General features: G+C 37.3%; 1 protein-coding gene across 1 annotated transcript; it reads right to left on the bottom strand.

Annotated features, from left to right (window-relative positions):
* Nucleotides 1–17,498: 17,498 nt before the first annotated feature.
* On the bottom strand, nucleotides 17,499–18,200 carry LOC140835673 (uncharacterized). Its single transcript, XM_073201073.1, has one exon. The coding sequence runs from the start codon at nucleotides 18,198–18,200 to the stop codon at nucleotides 17,499–17,501; it is 702 nt and encodes a 233-aa protein (XP_073057174.1).
* Between the last annotated feature and the right edge of the window lie 2,201 nt (nucleotides 18,201–20,401).

Below are 20,401 nucleotides of genomic sequence, written 5' to 3'. Positions count from 1 at the left end.
ACAACCTACGATAGGAACATACCAAGGACTGATTAATATCGAAGAATTGGAAGTTCATATCCAAGGAATTCCAGGGAAAGAATCAGATCGACTGATTCTTGGACTAGAGTTTCTCGAGGAACACTGTGGGGACCCGGACGCTAATAAAGTTCTTAATCATCGTTGGGACTAATTAATCAATTATAAAACAGGGTCTAATTTTTTTTTTAAAATGCGGAACGTAGTGAAATTAAAACATATATACATATCAGTATATAAAATACAAGTCCTGTATTACAACACATTTATTCAAACTAGGGTTTGACAAACTATCAAGTGTTCAACCCTATCTCTAGTCCAAGTCCGGTGCCACCACTCTAATCACGATCTCTCTCTTCATCTCTTGGACCCTGATCTTGTCCCACCTGTTGTCAAGTACACATACAGACAAGACAACAGCCGGATAATTCCGGTGAGAATATAATCCCAGTATAAATCAACGAAACATGCAATCATATAAAACAATATAAAGCATGTAATCAGGTAACAGATATATGTATCAGAATCTGAAACATAATCAATATCAATCTATCGACAATACTCGTAGCTACATCATTCAGACTAGACTCAATCCTAGTCTAGGGATCCCGGTTCCAGAAGTTGGCATGCGTATATCGACTAGCAGTAATAGAAAAGACTCCAGTTCTATCCACGCCGATATGGTATCGATCAACAGTAATAGAAAAGACTCCAGTTCTATTCACATCGATACGGTATCGATTACCAGTAATAGAGGAAGCTATTATTCTATCCACATCAATATAGTACCGATTAACAGTAATAGAAGCAACTCTAATTCTATCCACATCGATATGACATCGATTAACAGTAATAGAAGAGCTACCAATCTATCCACATCGATACAATACTGATTAACAGTAATAGAAAAAGCCACCATCCTATCCACATCGATAGCCAAACATCCAGTGACAGACTTTGGCACAACCGCCAATACACCATCTTATGACATCGTGCAATGTGCCCGTGGTGATCCCACCACTAACGGCACTTCTGTCATAAGATTACTCTTCTAATACCTGTAATCTATAACTCAAGAAAACAAGTATATCAATCAATCAATGCAAATATCAATGCAATAAAGTAAAGTATGTGATTTAGGGAAACCCAAGTCTAAACCGACTCAAGTCCATCTCCCAATACCACATTGACTTATACCTTTCTTTCGTCGGTTCCTGGCTCAGTCCAAGTCTTGAACTCAAAGCCTGTCTGGTATTGACAATATCAATAATCTCATGTCAATATACCTTTCAAATCAATAACAATCTGATCAATCTGGATTTAATTCAAACTCAACGGCATAACGGCACAATCTCAGTATTCCCGTCAATACCATATCACCAGATATTAATTACACATCATAACTCATATTTAATACCATCCGTAATCCCGTCACAATTCAAATCTGTCCGGTATAACTCAATATACCCTAAAATTCATAACAATTCCATAATCAGTCCGTTTCTTAATCTGACTTCGATTCTATGATGTCTAACACGTCAAGAACATCATATATGAATCCTATTAAATTCTGACAATAGCATAATTTCAAAGCATGTCAAAACGTAGCAAAACTTACGTCCAGTTGTAGCCTACGCTGATAGGATTACAGTACTGAAGTCAGATTACAATTCAGACGCACCCTCTAGGCACCACGTCTCGCGCTCGGGCGGTGGCAATTTACAGCTCGGGCGCGAGCTCGGCGCTCGGGCGGTTAAAACTTACCGCCCGGGCGCGGGAGATTCTGTCCTCACTCCAGGTTCCTTGGCGCTCGGGCGGTCATAAACTACCGCCCGGGCGCCACCTCTTCTGCCCAAGACGTATTGCTATTGGACTTTGGCGCTCGGGCGGTCATTTCTTACCGCTCGGGCGCCACCAGTTCTGTCCAACAATTTTGCCCTTCAAATATAATCGTATTTCGTGTCCCGATTAATCCTTTCGTAATCATATCAAATTATAAATCAATAATTACCGATTACAAGGATTAAATTTCCGGGCATTACATTCCTCCCCCCGTAAGATATGATTTCGTCCTCGAAATCACAAGCAATCTATCATATCAACAAGGAGTATATACAGAAATGTATTTCAAATTTACATTAGTGAAATAATGCTGGGAATTCCTGTCTCATATCAGATTCAGTCTCCCACGTAGCTTCTTCAACACCATGACGAGTCCATTGTACTTTTACCAACGGAATCATCTTCGTTCTGAGCTGTTTTTCTTTACGATCAATAATTCGGATCGGTTTCTCGACATAACTCAATGTCTCATCCAGCTCGGTCTCGTCTGGCTGAATCACATGAGAATCATCAGCAAGATATTTCCGCAGTATAGATACATGAAAGACATCATGTATCCCAGATAATGAAGGCGGTAATGCAAGTCGATAGGCACGATCTCCTATCTTGTCAAGAATCTCATAAGGACCAACATATCATGGAGACAATTTCCCTTTCTTGCCAAATCTGACAATACCTCTGAAAGGAGAAATCTTCAGGAACACTCGGTCTCCTGCCTCAAATACCAACGGTCTACGTCGAAGGTTGGCATATTTGGCTTGTCTGTCCTGGGCTGCCTTCATTTTCTTCTGAATTAACTTTACTTTCTCAGTCATATCTCTGATCATATCAGGTCCAGTCTCAGGAACTTCAGAGATATCATCCCAATACAGAGGGGATCTGCATTTCTTTCCGTACAACGCTTCGAATGGAGCCATCTCAATACTCGTTTGATAGCTATTGTTGTACGAAAATTCGCAAAGTGGCAATGCATCTTGCCAGTTAGTGCTGAAATCAAGCACTACAGCTCTTAACATATCTTCCAATGTCTGAATCGTTCGTTCTGACTGTCCGTCAGTCTGTGGATGATATGCGGTACTTAGATGTAACTTTGTACCTAGAGCTTGCTGCAAACTCTGCCAGAAGTGCGAAGTAAACCGAGGGTCACGGTCTGAAACAATCGATTTTGGCACTCCGTGCAATCTAACCACTTCCTTGACATAGACATCGGCCATCTGATCATATCTGTATGTCATTTTGTATGGAATAAAACATGCGGATTTGGTCAATCGATCAATCACGACCCAAATCGCATCACAACCTTTGGAGGATCTTGGTAACTGCGTCACAAAATCCATGGAAATGTGATCTCATTTCCATTCAGGAATAGACAAACTCCGCAAAAATCCCCCTGGTTTCTTTCTTTCAGCTTTCACCTGTTGGCAATTCAGACACTTGGCTACAAATTTAGTCACGTCAGATTTCATTTGTTTCCACCAATACTGTGTCTTTAAATCGTTATACATTTTCCTACCATCAGGATAAATGCTAAAACGACTGTTGTGCGCTTCTGTCAATATTCGATGTCTCAAATCTGAAACATTTGGCACAACAAGACGATTATTCACATACAAAATACCATTTTGAACCTGATATTCCGATCGATGTCCAGCTTTGACCATCGCAATCGAATTCTGTATATTCTGATCAACTTTCTGAGCTCCTTTAATTCTCACAATCAGTTCTGGTTCCGCTTGAATCGTATATAATCTCAGAGGCTGACAATCTGTTTCAAAAACTAATCCAGACAAACAGCAGTCTTCTATCAAATTCGAAACACCTATCGTCGATAAGGATAGTGCACATACCTTCCGACTCAGTGCATCAGCTGCTGCATTGGACTTCCCTGGATAGTATTTAATCTCACAATCAAAGTCTTTCAATAAATCCAGCCATCTTCGCTGTCTCATATTCAATTCAGATTGTGCAAACAGATATTTCAAGCTTTTATGATCAGAATATATCTCAAATTTCTCGCCGTACAGATAATGTCGCCATATTTTCAACGCAAAGACTATGGCTGCCAATTCAAGATCATGAATTGGATAAAGAGATTCATGGGGTTTCAGTTGTCTTGAGGCATAAGCGATCACATGCCCTCGCTGCATCAAAACACATCCCAATCCTCGATGAGATGCATCACAATAAACCACAAAATCACCAGTACCTGAAGGAATCGTCAACACAGGCGCACTGGTCAATCTTTTCTTTAGTTCAAGAAAACTGGTCTCACATTCCTCAGACCAAACAAATGGAGCATTTTTCTGAGTCAACTGTGTAATCGGTTTGGCAATACTCGAAAAATCTTGAATAAATCGGCGATAATATCCCGCCAAACCCATAAAACTGCGTATCTCTGGTACAGATGTTGGTCTCGGCCACGAAATCACTGCCTCAACCTTACTGGGATCAACTGATATCCCGTCTCCGGATATGATATGTCCCAGAAATATCACCTGTTTCAACCAGAACTCACATTTCGACAGTTTAGCATATAGTTTCTCTGCCCTCAAAGCTCGCAACACAATCCTCAGATGATTAGCATGTTCAATCATATTCTTTGAATAAATCAAGATATCATCAATGAATATGATAACAAAATCATCCAAGTATTTCTGAAAGACGCGGTTCATCAATCCCATAAATACCGCCGGTGCATTAGTCAAACCGAAAGGCATGACAATAAATTCATAATGTCCATACCTGGTTCTGAATGCAGTCTTTGAGATATCAGACTCCCTGACTCTTAATTGATGGTATCCAGATCTCAAGTCGATCTTGGAATACACCGAAGAACCCTGCAACTGATCAAATAAATCATCAATACGAGGCAATGGATATTTATTCTTTACCGTTGCCTTGTTCAGTTGCCTGTAGTCGATACAAAGTCTCATCGACCCGTCTTTCTTTCTCACGAACAGTACTGGAGCACCCCAAGGAGACACACTCGGTCTAATGTACCCCTTGGCCAGTAAATCCTCCAACTGTTCTTTCAATTCTTTCAATTCGATCGGTGCCATCCGGTATGGAGCTCTCGAAATCGGGACGGTTCCTGGCATCAATTCTATGCTGAAGTCTATCTCTCGAATCGGAGGCAATCCAGGAATCTCATCTGGAAAGACATCAGCAAACTCACACACCACTGGCAAATCCGCCAATGATGGGCTCGATTTCAGTAAATCAACTGAATATACCAGGAATCCATCCGCTCTTTTCTGCAACAATCGAGTCATATTCATTGCAGATATCAAAGGAATTCTAAAACGAGAACCCTTACCATAAAATTTCCACTCCTCAGCTATTTCAGGTCTGAATCGAACAATCTTGTGGAAACAATCGACTGTAGCTCGGTACTTGGCCAACATATCGATACCAATAATGCAATCAAAATCAGATAAACTAAGCACAATACAGTCTAACTCAATCGTATGCCCATCGTACTGCAGTATACAAGGTTTCACAGATTTCACTGATATCAAACATGTCCCTAACGGAGAAGAGACAGACACTACCGCAGACAATGACTCAATAGATAACACATGACTCAATGCAAATCTCTCAGAAATAAAAGTATGTGATGCACCAGTATCAATCAATACGTACGCAGGATAACCAGAAATAAAACAGTTACCTGCCACGACATCATCAGGTGCATCCTGTGCCTGCTCCTCAGTCAAAGCGAATAGTCGGGCCTGCTGTCGAGGAGGCTGGCTCGCTGTCTGGCCCCCTCCCGGCCTCTGCTGTGACTGAGTAGACGGTGCTGGCTGAAAGGAATGCACGGCAGAGGGTCGTCTCCCTGTCTGAGCAACTGATCCAGATGACTCAGCTGCCTGTGATCCCTGTGCACCTCTCTGTGGACACACTCGAGCAAAGTGTCCATGCTGTTTACAGATGCGGCAGTTGCCGAACACCTCTCTGCACTACTCTGTGGAATGCCTCCCTCCACAGGTGCTACAGTATGGTCCTGTATAACTCTGGCCCTGACTAGTCTGTCTAGAGCCACTCGAACTAGAGGAGCTACTCCCAGCTTTCTTGAATTTCTTTCCTTTAGCCTTCAGGAAGTCTTTCTTCCCACTGCCACTGCCGCTCTCAAATCGGGGAGCTGGTGGAGGCGGCGGTGATCTCGGTGCTGAAGGCACAAACGAGGCCTCTCTCTGTCTCATTAAACCGGCTTCGGCTCCCTTGGCTCGGTTCAAGGCATCGGTAAAATTGTTTGGCCTCCCGGTATTCACCAGGGTAAAGATTTCAGGATTTAGACCATTTATGAACTGGTCTGCAACGGCCTCATCACTCCCAGCCACATGAGGGGCAAATCGGAGCAGAGTAGAGAACTTAGCCACATAATCCTCAATGTTTAACTGGCCTTGTTTCAAGTTTGCAAACTAGGCTCCCTTGTCCTTCCTATATGAAACTGGAAAGAACCGTAGATAAAATTCAGTCTTAAACACATTCCAGGTAATGGCCGTACCTAGAAATTCCAAAGCCCGTTTGGTCGTGTTCCACCAGTATTTAGCAACGTCATGCAACTGGTGTCCGATCAGTTTCACCCTCTTTTCCTCAGTATATTCCAAAGATTCGAACAACGATTCAATATCGTCCAACCAGCTCTCACATTCTACGGAATTCTCTGTTCCTTTCAAAGTCGGTGGATGGAATGACTGAAATCTTTTCAGCAATTTCTCCATTGCTGTAGGTGTCACATCCATGGGAGGATTTGAGGTACTTCCCTGTTCTGGCATTCTTCTCGGAGGCATATCTGATAACCAAAAGGGTTAGCAATTCCAACAATAATCCTGTTTCAAGCCTCCTCGGATCATCTTACAGCTGATTCATTCCAATAATATCCAATACCATATCAATATCAGATAATTCAGGTAGCATATATTAAAACAGGAATCATGCTAGCAATCAAAAGCAGGAAAGAAAACCTCAATCTACCCCGCTCACTAGCTCCTATCTCAGTCTCAAGGATCTATCGCTCTGATACCACCTATTGTGGGGACCCGGACGCTAATCAAGTTCTTAATCATCGTTGGGACTAATTAATCAATTATAAAACAGGGTCTAATTTTTTTTTTAAAATGCGGAACGTAGTGAAATTAAAACATATATACATATCAGTATATAAAATACAAGTCCTGTATTACAACACATTTATTCAAACTAGGGTTTGACAACTACTATCAAGTGTTCAACCCTATCTCTAGTCCAAGTCCGGTGCCACCACTCTAATCACGATCTCTCTCTTCATCTCTTGGACCCTGATCTTGTCCCACCTGTTGTCAAGTACACATACAGACAAGACAACAGCCGGATAATTCCGGTGAGAATATAATCCCAGTATAAATCAACGAAACATGCAATCATATAAAACAATATAAAGCATGTAATCAGGTAACAGATATATGTATCAGAATCTGAAACATAATCAATATCAATCTATCGACAATACTCGTAGCTACATCATTCAGACTAGACTCAATCCTAGTCTAGGGATCCCGGTTCCAGAAGTTGGCATGCGTATATCGACTAGCAGTAATAGAAAAGACTCCAGTTCTATCCACGCCGATATGGTATCGATCAACAGTAATAGAAAAGACTCCAGTTCTATTCACATCGATACGGTATCGATTACCAGTAATAGAGGAAGCTATTATTCTATCCACATCAATATAGTACCGATTAACAGTAATAGAAGCAACTCTAATTCTATCCACATCGATATGACATCGATTAACAGTAATAGAAGAGCTACCAATCTATCCACATCGATACAATACTGATTAACAGTAATAGAAAAAGCCACCATCCTATCCACATCGATAGCCAAACATCCAGTGACAGACTTTGGCACAACCGCCAATACACCATCTTATGACATCGTGCAATGTGCCCGTGGTGATCCCACCACTAACGGCACTTCTGTCATAAGATTACTCTTCTAATACCTGTAATCTATAACTCAAGAAAACAAGTATATCAATCAATCAATGCAAATATCAATGCAATAAAGTAAAGTATGTGATTTAGGGAAACCCAAGTCTAAACCGACTCAAGTCCATCTCCCAATACCACATTGACTTATACCTTTCTTTCGTCGGTTCCTGGCTCAGTCCAAGTCTTGAACTCAAAGCCTGTCTGGTATTGACAATATCAATAATCTCATGTCAATATACCTTTCAAATCAATAACAATCTGATCAATCTGGATTTAATTCAAACTCAACGGCATAACGGCACAATCTCAGTATTCCCGTCAATACCATATCACCAGATATTAATTACACATCATAACTCATATTTAATACCATCCGTAATCCCGTCACAATTCAAATCTGTCCGGTATAACTCAATATACCCTAAAATTCATAACAATTCCATAATCAGTCCGTTTCTTAATCTGACTTCGATTCTATGATGTCTAACACGTCAAGAACATCATATATGAATCCTATTAAATTCTGACAATAGCATAATTTCAAAGCATGTCAAAACGTAGCAAAACTTACGTCCAGTTGTAGCCTACGCTGATAGGATTACAGTACTGAAGTCGGATTACAATTCAGACGGATGGATTTTATACGGTTAAAATTGGAATCACAAAAGGCTAAACTTTCCCTCAATTTCTCTTTTCATTTCTGAAGATTAAGTTGCAGGTTTCTATATATATATATATATATATATATATATATATATATATATATATATATATATATATATATATATATATATATATATATATATATATATATATATATATATATCCACGCACATGCATTATGGCAAATGGCGCACCCTCTAGGCACCACGTCTCGCGCTCGGGCGGTGGCAATTTACCGCTCGGGCGCGAGCTCGGCGCTCGGGCGGTTAAAACTTACCGCCCGGGCGCGGGAGATTCTGTCCTCACTCCAGGTTCCTTGGCGCTCGGGCGGTCATAAACTACCGCCCGGGCGCCACCTCTTCTGCCCAAGACGTATTGCTATTGGACTTTGGCGCTCGGGCGGTCATTTCTTACCGCTCAGCCGCCACCAGTTCTGTCCAACAATTTTGCCCTTCCAATATAATCGTATTTCGTGTCCCGATTAATCCTTTCGTAATCATATCAAATTATAAATCAATAATTACCGATTACTAGGATTAAATTTCCGGGCATTACAAACACAAACCTTGGAAACGTCTAGAATATGGAATGGAGTTAATGGCAGAGGAAAAAATGTGGAAAATCCAATGACCACAACTCCATTTTCCATATACATTCCAGTAGGAATGTTATATGAACAATATAAGGCAGAATACTTTGCTGCTTATATTGATTCAGGGGCTGGAATCTGCACAGCAAAACGAGGAGTTTTTCCAAACAATTTGGAAGAAGAATTACCCAAGATTGCTGGGAGAGATTTTTCCAGAAGAATCTTGATCCTATGTAAAGGAATTAGGATGACTGAAATCATGATTGGTTGTGCTGGTCAAACACCTTGGTACAAGGTAAAGACACCACCAATTTATTTTCATGACACAGGAGCTAACATATTGTTAGGAAATAATTTCCTACAAATGTTTAAGTCATATACTCAAGAAAATGAGACTAGACGATTAGTGTTCACAACACCATGTGATCATAAAATCATAGTCCAAAGACTACGAGAGGCATTTTACAGAAAATTGCCAATCCAGTTTCGCATCAAGCATGGTGATTCAGGAAAACTTCTGAACCCAAAATGAAGGATTCAAGACGGTTTGGAGAAACAATGCTCCAGTTGAGAGCAGATAAAGAACTCCAACCAGAAGATATAGAATACCTTAAGATAAATCTAAATACAAATAAAGTAGAGTTTGAAGCTAAGATATCATTGGAAGATGTCAAGAAGAGGATCGGATAAAATTATAATGAAGATCCCTTGGCATGGTGGGACAGAAATCAACTCAAGGCTTGCCTTAAGATTAAGGAAGGCAAAGAATATGAATTTGTCCGTTGTAAACCCATCCCAATGAACATCATTGATCAAAGGGATATGCAGATTATAATCAAGGAACATTTGGACCTTGGTTTGATTAAATCAGGTATGTCACCATATAGCAGTCCAGGTTTTCTGGTAAGAAATCATGGTGAGATAAAATGAGGAAAATCCAGATTGGTTATTAATTATCAAGAAATTAATAAAATTCTAGAGTTTGATGGGTATTTTATACTTAGTGGAGAACACTTGATTAGTTGTATACGCAACGCCAAGATATTCTCTAAATTCGATTGTAAGTCTGGATTTTACCAAATTCGGATGCAGGAAGAAAGCAAGAAATTCACAGCTTTCTCCACACCTCAAGGACATTATATTTGGGAAGTATTACCAATGAGATTGGCTAATTCACCCCAGATATTTCAAAGAAAAATGGATAATCTTTTTAAAGATTAATTTAAGTTTATGTTTGTTTACATTGATGATGTTTTAATAGCATCTAAAGATATGAATGAACATGTTAAGCATTTGGAGATTTTCTCTAATGTTTGCAAAAAAGAAGGACTGGTTTTATCTGAAAAGAAAGCAGTCATTGCAACAAGGAAGATTGAATTCCTCGGAATTGAAATCGATGAATCAGGAATTATTCTGCAAGAACACATAGTGGAAAAAGTGCAGAATTTTCCAAAAAGTCTCAAAGACAAGAAGCAACTTCAAAGTTTCTTAGGAGTTGTTAATTTTGCTGGAATGTTTATCAAAAACCTAGCAAAACACAGGAAGGTGTTCAGTCCATTATTGAAAAAAGATGCAAGATTTATAAGGACAAAATAACACACAGAAGGACTTATCCATTTAAAGAAGGTTTGTAAAAATCTTCCAAAAGTAGTTATTCCTCAAGACGTAGATGATCTGATATTGTATACCGATGCCAGTGATCATTGGTGGGCAGCAGTTCTTGCTAAGCTCACACCAGATGGAGAACAACCATGTAGATATTGTAGTGGGTTATTCTCAGATGCAGAAGCCATAAGATGGCATATCAACGAGAAAGAATTTTATGCAGAAAAAAGGGCTTTTGAAAAATGGACATTATTCTTACTTGCAAAAAATTCACTTTAAAAGTTGATAATACACAGGTGAAAGCTTTCTTAAGGAATAAAATTGAATCTAAACCTGAGAAAGCCAGATTATTAAGATGGCAAGCACTATGTCAGAATTATATTTTTGATATTGTGATAATAAAATCTCATGAAAATATTCTTGCAGATTTTTTAACGAGAGATGGACAGCATTGACATTGATGCTATTATCAAGATACAGAGGCATTTGAGGGATCACTTTGAAATGCTTCAAACCAAGTTCAACAAGTTGGCCGTTAATGCAGAAATTGCGGGAATGCTACAACAAGCTGATAAGAGAATTGTCTCTGATCGAATTACAGGTTGTTTACAGGCATATACTCAGTTATGGTTTGTAATGCAAAGGCCTATCCTCCATGGCATTGAGAAGCCATTGGTTTCCCAAATGGAGAGTTTTCGAGTACAGGACTCTATACCTGTAGCGGGGGATTTAAATACCCCTTGCACAAGTGTTAAGTCAGGATCATCGCCAGATGAGTCGGCTGAAACAAAAATTGAGACTCGTGATCCTTATCTTGAGTCTTCAAGTCAACCCTTCACCTCGGAAATTGAAGAGTGAGAGATCAACCTTAGGCCTCGTATTGACAAAGGCAAATTTAAGGTTGGTGCTAACGAAGCAGCAATTTCTCCATTTCAGTCAGCAGAATTGGGAGAAATCGAAAACAAGAATTGGAATTAACCCAGCTACTAACAGGGTTGATGTTTCAGGAAAATATCCCAGGGTATGGATGAAACCAAATTCATATCCAAAAGAGTTCAAGGCATGGTATGAATTCGGGGCTCTTGCCTCAGTTTATACTACATCACCAAGCTTTCCGGAAATTTCAGGACTACCAAAATGGATCCAGGAAGCTGTTCATGAAACTTGGGTGAATAATAATTATTTGACCAGAGGAGAATGTTTTGGAGCTATAGTTTTTTAGTGCAGCACCAGAACTAGCAGGGAAAGGTTCTCACGAAGCCTTTCATTTAATCAAGTTAAGGAGGCCAGATACAAATGTTCAAAAATTTATCAAGGACCCTCCAACAGAAGAAACACCCCTGGTTGCTTCAATTTCTGAAGATGATATGTCTACACGAAGAGCATGGGTTTTATGGGTCTGTCTCACTGAGATGGACAAGGTCAAGTTCTCGTTCAAATTTTATAATCATTCAGTGAACAGATCATTCCTGTTAAACACCATGACAGGAAAAACCACAAGTTTTGCAGAAGATTTATTCGAGAAAAAGAGAAATATTTTGTGGAATAGCTAGCTGCCGGCTAGTAAAGAGACTCGCCGAAAATTCTGTAACATGGCATATATAGGAAGATGGTCAGAAAACATCTGCCTTGAATGCCAAAACCAGAAGAAACCTGAATTCGGTAAAGGATTCAAACCGAGATCTGATCGTAAACACTTGACCGACACAAGCACGAGTGGGGATGGACCACAATCACGTTTTTCTCGAGGACAACAAAACCCAAAGATTCCTCGACAAAGTTAAATGTGGACATGTGACTAACCCACTAACCAAAAGAAAACCTACCATGTGAGTGGAAGGACATGACCACCAATAATAGGTGGAAAATGACAAGGATCATTGAATACCTAATTAAAAAAGGGAATCCAATGAATAAAAGCAAGACAACTGGTCCCGAAATTTTCATCTATAAATAATGATATAAGGAAACCAGTGGAACACATCAAGAAAGATACCTAAAGAAAATGTATTTTACATATCTGAAGGTTTTAAAAGAAAACTCAAGTATGAAAGGAATGAGCTAGAAGCCCTCAAATCATTAGCTCAAACGTTCCAAGAAAAAGTGGACGAAATTACAGCTGATCTAATTTCAAACGCATTCATACTGGCAGTGCGGTGAAATAAAAGAATGAGAAAAGTTGATGTCTAGATTAATAATCTAGAAAAATACATTGCAGAAAAGGACCACCCAACCACTATATGGTATCCAAGCAAGCTGTAAAGGCTTATGAAGATTTGAAGTCCGAGTTTAAATCCGAAGGAAGCCTTAAGCAAGCATAAAGAAGATGAAGGTATCGATCAACCTCTTCATTTTTCTTCAAACCATTTGTAATATTTTCTCTTTCAAGTTTATGTGTGTAGTAAGTTCAGCTACTGTGAGTAGCTAAACAAGTTTTTCCTCCTCTACAGGAGGTTACTATGTAATTAATAAAATGTTGGTATTTGGATAAAAGAGATCTTTGCTATAACCCCTCTCATGTATTTTTTTTAAAATTTTATCTTTTATTGTACACTCTAAGATAGGAAACGAATTAGAGTTGTGCCGAGTACTACTGAAGGAATCTGCGACTGTAACCATCGTGTGGTTGGACTGTGAGGATCAGTTCGTAAAATACGGTGGATATAACCCGGCGGTACTCCAGTCAAAGAGGTAAAAGATTTAATTTATTTTACGGAAGCATGATGGGCCTTTAATCATAAAAAAAAAACAATTAATTTAAAATAAGGTTGAGGGGTATTTTGGGAAAAAGGGGAGTGAAAGTAAAGTTGAAAGATTTTGGAGAATGTTTGGTAAGTTGCCCTTGATAATAACCAAAATCATCAATCATAAGATAAACATTTAGATGTAAATGACGTCATTTAAACCAAGTTCAGGAACCAACTTCAATGCAACCTGTAGATTTAATGCTTGTCATTGATTCAAACATAAAATTTGGTGATTAAATTCAGTCGCCCAAATTCTCAAGGTAAAGAGGGGAAGTTGTTAAAAAATCCCCAATCAAAACATTTCTTTCGGTTCACTCTCTACCCACAAAATTGTGGTACTATGTCATACAAAATGTGGTACACTTCATGTGGAAATGTGGTACTAAAAAAGTACCCAGGGACTGAACACAAAAGAAAACGATGACTGGGGACTAAAGACCAATTTCTCGAGGTTAAGAGGCAGGGATAGTAGTAGGAGTACATCTAGCAAGATTATTGGAAAAAAATTGAAATTCAATTTATATTTTTTGCCCAACCACATTATATTGCTAGCACCACTCATTTCACTGAGTATTTTAGGAGACATTGTGTCAAATAATTGGATTTTGATTTTTGATTCATAGATTTTGGAATTTTATTTGGGTTTTTGGTAAAAATTTTAAATGTAATTTGAATTTTTTAATTTGAATTTTTTAATCATTAAAAATAATTTGTTTTATATTAAAAAATCTTGTATTGCTATTTTTTAAAATGAGTTGTTTGTTAACGATATTTATATAAATATTTTTATTTTTTTTATCAAGGAAAAAATTTATTTTTTGAACATATAAAAGAATTTTTAATTAAATAATTTTTTAATAAATACAGATATTATAAAGTTTATCGTTAAAAAAATTGTCAAATATTGATAAATTAAGATTTTATTATTAAAATAACAATTTTTTAATATAAATGTCTTGTTTTAAAAAAATTTAAAATTGAATTTGAAATAATTTTCTAAAAAATATATGTGATATAAATGTTTATGAATTGATAATATGTATGTTGGAGATCGATAAGGAGTTTAGAGGGGGTGAATAAACTCTTTCCTTTATTTGACGATTTTGCAAAATGTGCTAGAATTCTGTTAGAGATTATTGTTGGTCTTGTTCGAATGTAAATCCAGCGGATCACAATAAGTGCGGAAACTATCCAATGAAATACGATGAGAAATAATAAAACAATAGGCAGTAGAACATTGCTTATACTAAAAAATCTTGTGTTGCTATTTTAAAATGATTTTTTTATTAACGATATTTATATAAATCTTTTTTTGATCAAGGAAAAAATTTATTTTCAAACATATAAAAATATTTTTAATTTAATAAATTTTTAATAAATACAGAAATTATAAATTTTATCATTAAAAAATTATCGAATTTTGATAAATTAAAATTTTATTATTAAAATAACAATTTTTTTAATATAAATGTCTTATTTATATATATAAAAAATTAATATAGAAATATTTAAAATTGATTTAAAAAAATTTCTAAAAAATATATATGATATAAATATTTATGAATTGATAATATGTATTTTGAGATAAATGATGCTCTAATAAATTTGAGAAGGACATATAGCAAGTTATAAAAATTTATTAGTGAAAATATTTTTATTTCTTTTTATGACTCAAGATCTATGAAATCCCATGAAATCTTACTTATTTTACAAGATTTCACTTAGTTAAATCGAATCCAATCAAATCACACCAAATACCAATCTCATTTTGAAATTTCATCTTTCCAAACATTAAAATGATATTTTCAATTCCAAATCCCACCAAATCTGGTTTTTTTATAATTAATTTAATAAATAAAAAATATTTCAAAAATAATTTAAAAAAAAATTTGCAAAAATATTTCAATCCGTGCTTGGTAAGCACAGATGATGCACGTGTGGAGCAGCGTCCGTGCTTACCCAGCACGGATATGCTCCACGTTGGAGCGTCCACGCTTACGATGTGGCACTGCGTCCGTGCTTGTTAAGTGCGGACGTGGCATCTTATCCCTTTTTCCTTCTTATTCCTCCCCTCACATGCCTTATCCTCACATCACTCTTTCATTTTCATTTTCTCCCTTACTCGTCCATTTTCATTTCTCTCTCGCTCTCTCCTTTTCTCCTTTCTAGAAGATCGACAAACTTTTTAATAATAACAGATAATCAAACACCAAAAGATCCTAGTGTCCTCTATTTACAAGCGACACATATGTCGTCAACAATTTCTTTCGTAACAGTTGATGATATTGTCAAAATGAATAGGTCAGACAATTTGATTTGGAAATTATACACCGATAATTACATACACAATCGTGTACTTGCATACTTGAATGATATGGGTTTTTATGGAGTTTTAGAATATGGCTCACAATTTTTTGATAATAATTTGATTACTGCTCTTGTTGAACGTTGGCGACGCGAGACACACACTTTTAATTTTACATGTGGTGAAGCAACAGTCATGTTACAAGATGTTTCAATAATTTAGGATCTAACAATTGATGGTGAAGCAGTCACTGGAATAGATGTGTCACTTAAAGTTGAGGAATGACAACACATCTGTTTGGATTTGATGGGATTTCTGCCATCATCAAAACATTTGGAAGGTGGTCATTTGTCTATGACTGCACTATACGATCATTGTATATCTAACCTTGTTAATGATGATACTTCAGTGAGTTGAATATTCCAGGAACCTCTATTACTCGACCTGGTTTGTTCAGTGAGTCAGAGACTCCTGACTATCGTTCATTTGGTCAGCAGGATTTTCGAACTCCGTCTTGGCCGAACATATAAAGTTTTACAAATTTGCTTAATGTTGGTCCTCAACATCATTTGCATGGCATTCGACCACAGAGATATGTTATTTCACATATCACTTTTCCAAGTTACTCGAACGAGGAAAATCCTGAAAATGTAGGATTGTGTAGAGGGACGAGAAGACGCAATCCACCTGATTGTGGAACAGGGAGTCATTTGTATCATTTTAATTACGACGATGATTCTTCTGTTTAATTGTAACTATATCATTTCTATTGTTTAACCGTTTGCATTGTTGTATCGTCTAATTTTTATTGTTTAATTTGTATCATTTTAATTATACGATGTACAAAATCAGAATTGCCGAAAAAAAACAAAGATACACAATTAAACAAAGCTAAAATAAAACATATAAACAAACACAACCAAAAAAACAGTTCTAACATTTACATAAACAAACATGACCAAAAAAAGGTTGATCGGGACTTATCCTCGTCATTTTCCAGTGGTGGCACCCCCGATTCATCCCCTTGCTGCTGATAGTCATACTGAAAATGGAACGGATGAATGAACGGCAGAGGTAGAGGGATGGTCCCTGGGTCAACGCCCCTGTGTATTAGCATTGTGTGCATCATGGACTCAACATAGGCGAAATGTTCATTGTAGTTTAAGTTGACTTGTTCTTGATGAGCCATGAAGGCAAGAGCCTCATCTAGTTTGTCGTTTTGGGACCGCCTGTGCGGTTGTGGGCGATGCGGGGCGGCGGTGCTCGATCCAGTGGTATCTCCCACATGCGTCCTCAATTCTGCATGTTGTTTAGTGTATTTACGCTGCAAGTCCTGTCCATAGATGGGCTTCATTGGTTGCAGCCACTCCTCATCATCACGGAACACAACACCTGCCATCGCACACAACTCTGATATTATAGTAGGAAAGAAAAGTCTGATGTGTCTATTATGAACGCTCATCATTATTTGAGAATTGATGAGCTTTCCCACAATGATGTTGTATCCCTCACATAACGCATATAGCACCACGGCCCGCAACTTTTGTACTTCACTCTTGTGTGAGACCGACATCAATCTCCTTGCCAAAAACAAATACCAAAGGGTAGTCAGATACTTCTCGTCAAAACAACTCGGTGACCCCCTACTGGTTCCCAGATATCCCCTAGATGACACAAGGTGTCGATTATCACAGCGTAATCAGGGTCAGCAACCAAAGCTTGGAAAGCGGAATCATCGACTTCGGGTGTTTCTTCATCCACAATAGCAAATGCTAGCTAGAACATGATTGTTCCCATCCAGAGTGACATCGATCAACATTTTGTGCTTGTATTTGGTATACAAGTGTGTACTATCGACACTAATTATTTTCCGACAATGCCAAAACCCATCAACACACGGCCTGAATGCATAAAAAACATAGTTCAGTGTCTTACTCATTTCAGTGTTGGCTTTGAGATGCTTCCACTCCACAACTGTGCCCGGATTATATTTAGACAAAGCACACATATATTTTGGAAGTAATTGAACGGAGCTCTCCCATGTACCATAAGCAATTTCCATAGCACATTTCCAACTTCGCCATGCCTTCGTGTACGAGATTTGATATCCATATTTATCTTTCACATTTTTGATGATATACTTAATCTCGTACGAAGGATCACATCGAACAACTCCCAATAACGTATGTGCCACCATATCACTGTTCAAGTTCTTATGGTCTATACCAACAGAGGTAGATATACATGTGTGAGTCCCGTCATATTTTGTTATTTTCCAATCACCAGTCTTGGACTTCAATGAAGCGCGAAGTCCCCATCGACAAACGACCATAGAAGAATTATTTTTGCATCGTAACTTCCACAAAATGCGTGTGCTATCCACGACACGATACTCACGTCTGACTGAATAATCCTTCACAGATGCAATAAGATCATTCTTATCTTTAAATAACATATTAACGCATAATTAACCTTTGTCCGGATTGTAATAGCTTGTTCGTACTCCAGAAGGTACATCGTCAGAATCAGGAGTCTCTTCCCCAAAAAATTTATTGAAAATGATGGCATTTCAGAAGTTATTGAAAGAAATGGTACTGTCTGCCTCTGTAATGTGGCACGAGGTTGTTGTTGAGATGATGTCTCCTCATCGGGATTTGTAAAAGTATTCACTTCTTCTTCTTCTTCTGACTCGCTATATGACATATCGGGTTCAGGATCAGTCCTCCAAATATCATCATTAGTGGTCAGATCCGGACAACGAGCACTGATATCTAATGTTGGATTCGGTCAATATTGAGCATGATTTTGTTCCGAGGAGACATTGATATATTGATCCCAAGATTCACTTACATCATCGAAATTTATATTACTGATTCCTTCAGTAACCTGTGGAACATAAGATTCTTAATCTTGTAAACCACCATATGTAGAAGTTCCGGGTTGGTTATTGAAACCTGAATCGGATGTATGTGGAACGTAGGATTCATGATCATCAAATCCAACATGATGCTCAATTGAATTTGATTCCACGTATAAATGCAACACATGCATATTTTCACATTGCATTACAAACTGTAAAGCATCATCAACGAGATGGACTTGAATTTCATGCCAAGTTGATCTCTCTATGAATGCATATTTTGTTGACAACTTCATAGAAAAGTTGGTTGGATCGATTCCTAACATTTTATGCACAACTTCATTCAACTCCAACAAATTAATAGATCGTAATACTCGTATCGGTCTAGCAAATGGAATGTTATATTCGACCGATCTATTATCGATAACTACATGACCACCAAAATATAAGAGTACATCGATTTTAGATATTTTGCCAATGAAATTTGAGAGAAAAAATAAGATGAAATGGATATCTCTATGATCGAAGTTATCGTCGAAGTTATCATCAATTATATATACCAACAATGTTGAAGACTATTTAAATTTGAGTTATTTAATTTGACGTACAAATTCAGAAGTTCAATCACGTGAAAATTCAGAACTCCAGCATTCACGTGAAAATTTTCAGAAATCAGAGTTCACATGAAAGTTGACAAAATGAACAGTCACTAAATCGAAAAATGAGAAAGAAAAAAAATTAAATATACAGTGTCCGTGCTTGTAAGCACGGACACTGGCTCCACGTTGGAGCTTCCGTGATTTGTAAGCACGGACGTCTCCACGTAGGTCATGATCCGTGTTTCGTATGCACGGATTGAATTATTTCTGAAATTTATTTATTTTTTAAATTATTTTTGAAATAATTTTTAAAAATTATATTATTTATAAAAAAAAAACCCCACCAAATCTCCTTGAATTCCATGATTCCAAACACACTACTAGGATTTCTTAGCTAGATGCGAGAGAAGATTTTGAGATGGAATGATCCATTTACAAATTGATCCGGTTCATGGCCCGTTTGACTGTGTTAAAAAAAAACACCAAAAAACACCTCTCTTCTGTTCTCTAAAAGCCATATTTAAAAAATGCTTTATTAAAAAATATTTTCATAAGCTTTTTATCAAAATATTGTCCAAATAATTTTAAAAATTTTTCACTTATAAAATATTAAAAACGTTTTATAAGATATTTTCCAAACAGACCCTATATATTTTAAAATTCAGACATAAAACTCTATGTAAACAGACAAACATGTTTGATTTTTTAAAGCACGAAATTTTAAATTACATTTTATTTAAGACAAAAACTTGTGTGAGACGATCTCATGGGTCGTATATGGTGAGACAGATCTTTTATTTGAGTCATTCATGAAAAAGTATTACTTTTTATGCTAAGATTATTACTTTTTATTGTGAATATCAGTAGAGTTGACATGTCTCACAGATTCGTGAGACCGTCTCACAAAAGACCTACACTTTATTTAATGTGTGAGATTTTATACTTTTTTCTATATATAAGCCTCTCATAGTTATAATTGTTCTTATTATTTTAACTACTTCCTCCCTACTCGATGCATTGAAGACCATCAATCAATGTCGTCCTCCATCATCAATTCCTGAAATTACTCCAAAAAATGTAATTCTTTTACTTTCAATATCGAAGTATAAAATCAATAAAAAAAAACTTTTATGGAGCAAGTGTTTGATCCTATTCCAATCTACTCCTAGATCCAAACTGCTTCCATTTTAGGCAGTA

The sequence above is a fragment of the Primulina eburnea genome, chromosome 7 (assembly GCF_022965805.1).
Source record: "Primulina eburnea isolate SZY01 chromosome 7, ASM2296580v1, whole genome shotgun sequence".
Lineage (NCBI taxonomy): Eukaryota > Viridiplantae > Streptophyta > Magnoliopsida > Lamiales > Gesneriaceae > Primulina > Primulina eburnea.
This window is presented reverse-complemented; position numbering and strand designations above follow the sequence as displayed.

What these genes read in the sequence shown, in the direction of transcription:
- LOC140835673 (XM_073201073.1), bottom strand. Translation starts at nt 18,200, where the DNA reads ATGTTATTTAAAGATAAGAATGATCTTATTGCATCTGTGAAGGATTAT.